General features: G+C 41.6%; 1 protein-coding gene across 1 annotated transcript; it reads left to right on the plus strand.

The window, feature by feature from the left end:
- The first annotated feature begins 4,632 nt into the window (after positions 1–4,632).
- LOC142538611 (uncharacterized) lies at positions 4,633–5,577 on the plus strand. The gene has a single exon (XM_075643925.1). The coding sequence runs from the start codon at positions 4,633–4,635 to the stop codon at positions 5,575–5,577; it is 945 nt and encodes a 314-aa protein (XP_075500040.1).
- The last annotated feature ends 5,146 nt before the right edge of the window (positions 5,578–10,723 follow it).

Below are 10,723 nucleotides of genomic sequence, written 5' to 3' on the forward strand. Positions count from 1 at the left end.
GCACGAGTAAGAGCCAGGCCATTCTGGTAAGCGATGGTAATATCTTGGATCTTGTACCAGGTGGACATAACCTTTACCTCGATATACTCTTCGACAGTTCTTTTTAGATTCTCCACGTAAGGACGTAGCCCGGCTGGTATTTGGCTATGTGCACCAATGGAAGAGACTGTACTGCTGCAGACACTGGAATCACTTGAGCTCGACATGATGAACTAATACTCATTTCATTCATATCGTCTTATTTATAGGAAGGTGACATTTAATATTGAAGAAGTTAAAGAGGCTCTAGGCAGTCGAAGCGCCTTCCTATTTACCCAAAAGGAAAGTTGATCACCACCATTGACTGAATACATAAACGGTCAGGATTAGTCTTGAAAATAGAGCAGAGTAGACGGAAAGACGTACACGAATATCTAGGTGTTATAACCTTGGAATATGAAACGATTTTCATCGACATAAATAAGCATGCATCATAATAATCCTTATGGATTGACCGGTTACACTAACCAACGAAGCATATTAGCCCGGGAAACGCAAGGTCCCGGCACTATCTACAGGCTCGAATAATGTGAGGCCCCGGTATATTCTTATAAGCCCGGATGGTACGAAGACCCGATATTTGATTTCGAGACCAGGATACTATTTTTTATTGGTTATTTGTACCTATTTGTGTGCAGGAGATAAAGAAACATAAGACACGATAATTAATAATTTTTTATTATTAAAGAAAGATTCGGCGAACTGTTACATTATCCATTATTGAAGATACAGAAATTTGCCATTCAGTTAGCCAGTCGGTCAATTCATGAATCCGAAGATTGATGAAGGACTCAGCAGTTAAGATCTTTTCCAATTGATGTCATTCTTTCCACAGCATCATGTGTAACAGAACCTGGTCGGTAGCCAGATCTGTAACTCTATCCACTTCAAATTCCCGGGTGTACTTTCTTGCTCTTTCTCTTTGTGCTCGAGTAGGAGCCAAACCGTTCCGGTAGGTATCATTCAGGTCTTGAACCTTGTACCAGGTAGACATGACCTTCACCTAGATTAATTCTTCAATCGTCTTCTTCAAATCCTCCAGATGAGAACGCATTGCGTTGGTTACTAAGACGTGTGTGCTGCTGCAATTAGTGGAGTCACTTGAAGACATGTTGAACTGATATTCACCTTTCATTTCTATTCTCTTATTTATAGGCACATGACATTTAATGAATGCACCTCGTAAATGGTATCAGGTAGACGAGAGGACGTTCACGGTTATTGAAGCATCATTATTATCCATCTCGAAATATGGAACGTTTTTTGGCAGAAATTTAATATTGATACATACGTCATTATGATTTTACATCATAGCCCGGGAGATTTGAGGCCCCGACATCTTATTTTATAGCACGAGGAATTTTAGCTCCCGGCATCTCAGTTAGGGAGATTTATTTTATTCAGTTCCTAATACAAATACAATATCTGGAAAAACTGAAATTCTCGACAGAATTAGAAATGGACAAGCATTTTTATTCCGGAAAGGGTGCTGGGAAAGTAACGGAGATATAAAACAAAAATAACTTTTATTCAGAAAAAAATTCTTGCGGACTACATCATAATATGCTTCCTCTACAAACATCATCCACAGGGTCATCCAGCCCTTTACTTCTCCAGTAGACGATTTGAGGAAGCTGTCGGATTCGACGATGTCTGTAAAATCCAGGATTTTAGATTTTATCATGATAATATTTTTGTGCCAAGATTTGCGAGATTTTCGGAATTTGTGATGTAGCATTTTTTTTGGAACTCAAGAATTTAAATAATATCAGTGTAAATTTTTCGGAATTTGAGATATGCAGAATTATACCGGATATAGATCTAAGATTTGATATACCTGGATAAAGATTTAAGCAAGAAGATAACCCAATCTTGGAACTAAAAATCTTGAGAATTTTATCATGGGATTTTCGAAAATAATATTGAAAGAATATTAGGGAATTTTCGAAAATCATAGATAAAGGGAAAAGTTTACACGATAAATGCAGCTTGGGAAAGATTTAACTACCAGGATTTTAGGAAAATAATCAAAATCTTATTTGGGAAAAATACTACTAAATTTCAGGTTTAAGTCAGCAAATTTTTGGGATTTAAGAAATATAATTTTTATTATTTTAGGAAATAAAAAGTCTACAGAATATTGGGAATTAGACACAAAAGTCGAAATTTTGCAGGCTGGGCAAAGCATAAATTTCGAAATTTATCCTTGGGATACATACATGAATTTCGAAATTTAGGTCTAGGATAAAGAATAAAATTTAGATTGATCACGGTTTTGATGGAGATTTGATTCAAGTTTAAACGCGCGGATGACATCTATCGAGATAGCAGCCAACCCCTATAAATAGGAGGGCCTATAACTCAAAAAAATCACACCATTTCTACTCCAAATTTTTGAGCTCCTCTCCTAGTTTTCTTATGATTTTCGAGAACTTGCTCTCTCAGTGTGCGAAGAAGCGAAGCGCTGCTGCAGTCCAACCCCGAAGCTAGGGTTCGAAATTTCCTGTGCAGGATTCCCCTCTATTCACGTTTTTCTACGATATCTAAGGTAAGTGGGCTTGTTTTAAATGTGTAATTTCGGTGTATGCATTTTCGTATTTTCGAAATTTCGGTCGAGTACAATTCTTCTTCTACCCCTTCTGGCTACGATTTGTGCATGAGTTTTATGTTGATACTGTGAGGATTCAACTTGATATGGGAGGGAATCCCAACTATGATATGACCCTCATACGGTGGGGATATAACCGATCCGGCCTCGCCCCCTTAGAGGAATAAAAATTAGGGACTGACGTCAGTAAACCATTGAAAGTAGAGGAATCTCAGTGTCAGGTCAAGGATACGAATGTGGTATGAGTCAATTTATGCATGGTGAGTGTGTGTGTACGTATTTCGAATTTTATATGCATGTTGTTGTATACTCGAACGGCCCCCACTTGCTGAGTATTTCCCAAAATACTCACCCCTTACAACCTTCCCAGATAAATCAGAAGATAAATCAGAGGAACAGGTTGAGGAAGAAGAGTCAGGACAATTATGGGGCTGGTGAAATTATTTAAATTTCGAGAATTTTGCTGCAAGAATTTAAGAATTTTAGTAGGTTTATTTTAATTGTAAACGCTTCCGCAATTTATTCAATTTATTCAGTTGTAAAGACAATGTTCAAATTTTGCGAATTTATGAAATAAACTGGTTTCGATTTATACTGTGCTACGAGGCTGGTTGTTTTTCGATTGTGTGATTGATGAACAACGTCGGGGTCAAATCCCGAGTTTCGGGGCGTGACATTTAAGTGGTATCAGAGCCGCCAGGTTCAAAATCCGAGTGGAAGAATCGAGTTTCAAAAAAAAAAATTCGGATTTCGGCCAAACAGCACCTTACGTGCGCCGCCGAACTTTTCCGCCGATTCCGGCCGCTTCCGGTAATGTGTGTTCGATCAGAGACCAGTTCCGAAATCGTCTCGACGAAACGTACAATAGCCCTCAACCAATTTCAGATTTAGTGTTCGGGTGAAGCCGTAATTTCAGATCTAAGAACTAGGGCGTGTAAACCCTAAACGCCGAATTTTGTTTTGTCTAATTACCCTACCAATCCTACTTCCGATTTTAAATTAATTTTACGCAAACGATACACAATCCATGGGTAACGTTTCTCAATAATCAATTTTTGGATCGGATCAACCAATCGTAAACGCCCAAATTCGAGATAGTTAGCGAGTTGCGCGAATTTTTCCGGCCAAATTAGGTAACTTCCGACCGATTCTGGCCGTGACATCGCCGGTTCCGAGACCCTGACCTATTCGCCAACGCACGCCTTTACTCCGACCGTACTTCGGCGAGTCAACCCGGCGAGTCAACTCGGCCGAATCATCGAGTCAACCCGCCAGCTTTAACCTCCTATTTTCGGAAATTTTCGAAAAATACATATAAATTTCGATACCTTGCTCTATTAGTTCTTGATATTTATTTTATCCTATTTTTGATATTCTGAGCGTTTTCTTTCTTTATTGTTTCAGGAAATGGCTCGTTTTCGTGTCACTGCTCGTAAGAAAGTAACCCCGATTACCCATAGGGAGACTATTCAGTTGGATTACCACCAGCATCGCACACGCGCTCAGGCTGCTATACATTTAAAGGAATTGGCTATAGGACACCAGGATAGGACTATCAGGAGGCTGAGAGCTAGTAATCTTGAGAGGAGGCAACAGGTGGAAAATCTGACTACCAAACTGGAGGCAGCAGAGAAAAGAATTGCACGAGGTCTTCCAAATGTTCGAGCTCGTTAAAGAACATAACTGCGAACTGCGAGAGTCATTACAAATAACGATGAGTCAATCCAAGCAAGCTAAGGAGGAAGTGTATAGACGCACCATAGAACTGTCTGAAGCCCGTCAAGCCCGACTGAGGGATAAGAAAAAAATTGAAGAATCCTGGAATGTGATCATGTAATTATCTGAGAATAACCAAAGGTTATCCAAGGAGGTAGACGAAAGGAAAGCAAAGGAGAAGGAGCTCATCCAGAAGAATGAAACAAACTGCGCACACGCTAGAAATGAATTGAATGACGCGATAGGAAAGATTCACTCAAGCTCCAGACATGTCAGTGGTGGAATACACCTCCCAGTTTAATGCACTTGGGTCTTATGCTCCGGCCGTCATGGCGGACGAAGTTTTGAAGCTGCAACGCTTCAAGAGAGGATTAAACAGTAGAATCCAGTCAGCCTTAGCAGTTTATCAACCCGCCAATTTTGCAGATCTTATGGGCGCAGCTATCCGAGCTGAAACCGACATCCGCCGCAGGGAGGGAGAGAATAAGAACAAGCGACCCCATGACGGTCAGTCTTCTCAGGGCGATCAGAAGTTCAGAAAGCCAAACCAATCAGGCAGACCTTCCTCAGGGCAAAACTCAGCGGCCAACCATCAAGGACCCAAGCCATGCCCGAAGTGCGGTTTCAGACACCCCGGGGAATGTCGAAGAGCTAGTGGTGCGAGCTTCGGATGTGGGAAAGCAGGGCATAGGATCGCAGATGGTCCTACGGCCGCCAACCAAGATGCTGGGCCCAACAAGGGAACTGGGCCGAATGTGGGAGCTAACCCCAACAAACCAAAGGAGAATAAGCCTAATGCCAGGGTGTTCGCTATGAACCAAGAAGAGGCGGACGACGCCAATGAAGTCGTATCAGGTACCATCTTACTTCAAAAAGTACCTGCTTATGCATTGTTTGATTGTGGTGCTACACACTCTTTTGTGTCTAAAAGGTTTGCTAAGAAATTAGGACTTAAGCCCGAATCTCTAACTGAACCTTTTCGGATAGCCACACCTACGAGTAAGACCATAGAAACTCATGAAATTCACAAGGATTGTAAGATCGGTATCGCTAATCAGACTTTCAGTGCCGACTTGATACAATTGGTTATGGTCGATTTCGACATCATTCTAGGGATGGACTGGTTAGCCAAAAACCATGCAATAGTGGACTGTAAAGGGAAAAGAATTAAGCTCCGAACCCCAAATCAGGCAGAGAATCGTGTATCATGGTAAATCCAAGGAACGAAAATCACTCCTTTCCGCTTCCCAGGCATGGAAGGCCTTGAAATCCGGAGAAGACATCTACCTAGCAATGATCAACGAAGTGCAAGGAGAAGTCAAAATGAGGATAGAAGACATCCCAATAGTATGTGAGTTCCCGGATGTTTTCCCAGAAGAACTCCCAGGGACAGTTCCGGACCGCGAAGTTGAGTTCGAAATTAATATGGTTCCTGGTGCAGCACCAATCTCTAAAGCACCTTACAGGATGGCGCCATCTGAACTCAAGGAGCTAAAAGAGCAACTCCAAGAATTGCTGGACAAAAAGCAAATTCGACCTAGTGTGTCCCCATGGGGAGCGCCAGTACTCTTTGTGGAGAAGAAAGATTGGAGTATGAGATTGTGCATCGACTATAGGGAACTGAACAAGATTACTATCAAGAACAAGTACCCTCTTCCGAGAATAGACGATCTATTTGACCAGCTCAAGGGAGCCGCAGTCTTTTCTAAATTGGATCTGAGGACTGGATACCACCAACTGAAGGTCAGGGCTGAAGATATCTCCAAAATAGCTTTTCGGACAAGATATGGGCATTATGAGTTCACAGTGATGCCTTTTGGGTTGACCAATGCGCCTGCAGCCTTTATGGACCTAATGAACAGAGTGTTCAAACCATTTCTGGACCGGTTCGTAGTAGTATTTATTGATGACATCCTCATTTATTCTCCCAACGAGGAAGAACATGAAGAGCACCTCCGCCTTGCACTACAGACACTGAGGGAGAAAGAGCTATATGCTAAGTTTAAGAAATGTGAGTTCTGGCTTAAGAGTGTATCCTTTTTAGGACATGTGATCTCTGAAGCAGGAGTATCAGTGGATCCCAAGAAAGTTGAGGCAATTACAGAGTGGCCAAAACATAAGAACGCCACAGACATCAGGAGCTTTCTTGGACTGGCAGGTTATTACAGGAAGTTCGTCGAAGGTTTTTCTTCCATAGCTATACCACTGACTAAGCTCACTCAGAAGAATTCCAAGTTCATCTGGGACGAAGGTTGCAAGAAAAGTTTTCAGACATTGAAAGAAAAACTTGCATCCACGCCAGTGCTAGTCTTACCTACTGAAGATAAGGAATTCACCATCTACAGTGACGCATCTAAGGAAGGTCTGGGATGCGTACTCATGCAAGAGGGAAGAGTGATCGCCTATGCGTCAAAGCAGTTGAAACCGCACGAAAAGAACTACCCTATGCATGATCTTGAGTTAGCAGCAGTTGTTTTTGCCTTAAAAATTTGGAGGCACTACCTCTATGGCGCCAAGTGTGAAATTTTCACAGATCACCAAAGCCTCGAGTACTTGTTCACCCAAAAAGAACTAAACATGAGGCAAAGGCGATGGATCGAACTACTGAAGGATTACGACTTGACTATAAGTTACCATCCAGGTAAAACGAACAAAGTGGCCGATGCTCTGAGTCGGAAAAATGAAGGCAAGATCACTCTAGCTTCCCTCTCGGCCCAGCCATGTCTGCAGGAGACCGTCAAGTTAAATCAGGACCGGGACCCCGAGCTAAAGAAACTTAAGGAACAAGTTAAAAATGGGAAGTCTCAAGATCTACAAATTGATGACAAGGGAGTCATTTGGATGAAAGGACGACTGTGGGTACCAGACAGCGATAACCTTCGCCAAGAAATAATATCAGAAGCACACAAGTCCAAGTTTTCAGTCCATCCAGGCAGTACAAAAATGTACAGAGACCTTAAGAGGAATTTTTGGTGGAACGGAATGAAAAGAGATGTGGCAGTATTCGTCTCTAAGTGTCAGGTTTGTCAACAGGTCAAAGCAGAGCACCAGCGACCCGGAGGATTATTGCAACCGTTGGAGATACCTGAGTGGAAGTGGGACCATATCTCCATGGACTTTGTGGTAGGATTACCAAAGTCAAGGCAAGGTCAGGACGGAATATGGGTAATTGTAGATAGACTTACAAAATCTGCACACTTCCTACCCGTCCGTATAACTACAATCTGGACAAATTAGCTACACTGTACATGGACAATATTGTAAGACTTCATGGAGTACCAGTGAGCATCCTGTCTGACAGAGACCCAAGGTTCGTCTCGCGCTTTTGGAAGAGCTTTCAAGAGGCCATGGGAACGAAAGTAACCCTAAGTACGGCCTATCATCCTCAAAACGATGGACAAACGGAGAGAACAATCCAAGCTTTGGAAGATATGCTGCGAGCATGCACTCTTGAATTCAGTAGCAATTGGAGCACTCATCTACCTTTAATTGAGTTTGCTTACAACAACAGCTATCACAGCAGCATCGGAATGGCTCCATATGAAGCTCTGTATGGAAGGAAGTGTCGGTCACCATTATATTGGGATGAAGTGGGAGAAAAGGCGATGGTAGGACCCGAGCTCGTACAAATTGCAATAGACAAGGTTACAGTAGTCCGAGAGAAACTCAAGGCAGCTCAAGACCGACAAAAGAGTTGGGCAGATCTGAAAAGAAGGCCAGTGGAATTCAACGTTGGCGAGAAGGCCTACGTGAAAGTCTCGCCTATGAAAGGAGTTGTCCGATTCAGCAAAGCTGGGAAGCTGAACCCCCGTTATGTAGGACCGTTCGAAATTTTGGAAAAAGTGGGCACACTGGCATACAGATTGGCGCTGCCGCCAAACATGTCTAGAATTCATAATGTTTTCCACGTATCCCAGCTACGGAAATACATCTCGGATCCAAGCCACGTGTTGGAAGTAGAACCGCTCATAGTCGAGAGTAACTTGGGAGAAGAGCTGAAGTACGAAGAGGTTCCCATTAGAGTCGTGGACAACAAGAACAAAGTACTGAGACGACGAATCATTCCCTACGTCAAGAGTGCAATGGTCTAACCACACGGAAAGAGAAGTCACGTGGGAGTTAGAAGAAAGGATGAGGAACCAATACCCGTATCTCTTCATAGACCAAACCAACCCAAGTTTCGAGGACGAAACTTCCCATAAGGAGGGAGGGATGTAAAATCCAGGATGTTAGATTTTATCATGATAATATTTTTGTACCAAGATTTGCGAGATTTTCGGAATTTGTGATGTAGCATTTTTTTTGGAACTCAAGAATTTAAATAATATCGTGTATATTTTTTCGGAATTTGAGATATGCAGAATTATACCGGATATAGATCTAAGATTTGATATACCTGGATAAAGATTTAGGCAAGAAGATAACCCAATCTTGGAACTAAAAATCTTGAGAATTTTATCATGGGATTTTCGAAAATAATATTGAAAGAATATTAGGGAATTTTCGAAAATCATAGATAAAGGGAAAAGTCTACACAATAAATGCAGCTTGGGAAAGATTTAACTACCAGGATTTTAGGAAAATAATCAAAATCTTATTTGGGAAAAATACTACTAAATTTCAGGTTTAAGTCAGCAAATTTTTGGGATTTAAGAAATATAATTTTTATTATTTTAGAAAATAAAAAGTCTATAGAATATTGGGAATTAGACACAAAAGTCGAAATTTTGCAGGCTGGGCAAAGCATAAATTTCGAAATTTATCCTTGGCATACATACATGAATTTCGAAATTTAGGTCTAGGATAAAGAATAAAATTTAGATTGATCACGATTTTGATGGAGATTTGATTCAAGTTTAAACGCGCGGATGACATCTATCGAGATAGCAGCCAACTCCTATAAATAGGAGGGCCTATAACTCAAAAAAATCACACCATTTCTACTCCAAATTTTCGAGCTCCTCTCCTAGTTTTCTTAGGATTTTCGAGAGCTTGCTCTCTCAGTGTGCGAAGAAGCGAAGCGCTGCTGCAGTCCAACCCCGAAGCTAGGGTTCGAAATTTCCAGTGCAGGATTCCCCTCTATTCACGTTTTTCTACGATATCTAAGGTAAGTGGGCTTGTTTAAAATGTGTAATTTCGGTGTATGCATTTTCGTATTTTCGAAATTTCGGTCGAGTACAATTCTTCTTCTACCCCTTCTGGCTACGATTTGTGCATGAGTTTTATGTTGACACTGTGAGGATTCAACTTGATATGGGAGGGAATCCCAACTATTGTATGACCCTCATACGGTGGGGATATAACCGATCCGGCCTCGCCCCCTTAGAGGAATAAAAATTAGGGACTGACGTCAGTAAACCATTGAAAGTAGAGGAATCTCAGTGTCAGGTCAAGGATACGAATGTGGTATGAGTCAATTTATGCATGGTGTGTGTGTGTGTACGTATTTCGAATTTTATATGCATGTTGTTGTGTACTCGAACGGCCTCCACTTGCTGAGTATTTTCCAAAATACTCACCCCTTACAACCTTCCCAGATAAATCAGAGGAACAGGTTGAGGAAGAAGAGTCAGATCAATTTTGGGGCTGGTGAAATTATTTAAATTTCGAGAATTTTGCGGTAAGGATTTAAGAATTTTAGTAGGTTTATTTTAATTGTAAACGCTTCCGCAATTTATTCAATTTATTCAGTTGTAAAGACAATGTTCAAATTTTGCGAATTTATGAAATAAACTGGTTTCGGTTTATACTGTGCTACGAGGCTGGTTGTTTTTCGATTGTGTGATTGATGAACAATGTCGGGGTCAAATCCCGAGTTTCGGGGCGTGACATTTAAGTGGTATCAGAGCCGCCAGGTTCAAAATCCGAGTGGAAGAATCGAGTTTCAAAAAAAAAAAATTCGGATTTCGGCCAAACAGCACCTTACGTGCGCCGCCGAGCTTTTCCGCCGATTCCGGCCGCTTCCGGTAATGTGTGTTCGATCATAGACCAGTTCCGAAATCGTCTCGACGAAACGTACAATAGCCCTCAACCAATTTCAGATTTAGTGTTCGGGTGAAGCCGTAATTTCAGATCTAAGAACTAGGGCGTGTAAACCCTAAACGCCGAATTTTATTTTGTCCAATTACCCTACCAATCCTACTCCGATTTTAAATTAATTTTACGCAAACGATACACAATCCATGGGTAACGTTTCTCAATAATCAATTTTTGGATTGGATCAACCAATCGTAAACGCCCAAATTCGAGATAGTTAGCGAGTTGCGCGAATTTTTCCGGCCAAATTAGGTAACTTCCGACCGATTCTGGCCGTGACATCGCCGGTTCCGAGACCCTGACCTATTCGCCAACGCGCGCCCT

Source organism: Primulina tabacum, chromosome 3 (assembly GCF_025594145.1).
Source record: "Primulina tabacum isolate GXHZ01 chromosome 3, ASM2559414v2, whole genome shotgun sequence".
In the NCBI taxonomy this organism is placed as follows: Eukaryota; Viridiplantae; Streptophyta; class Magnoliopsida; order Lamiales; family Gesneriaceae; genus Primulina; species Primulina tabacum.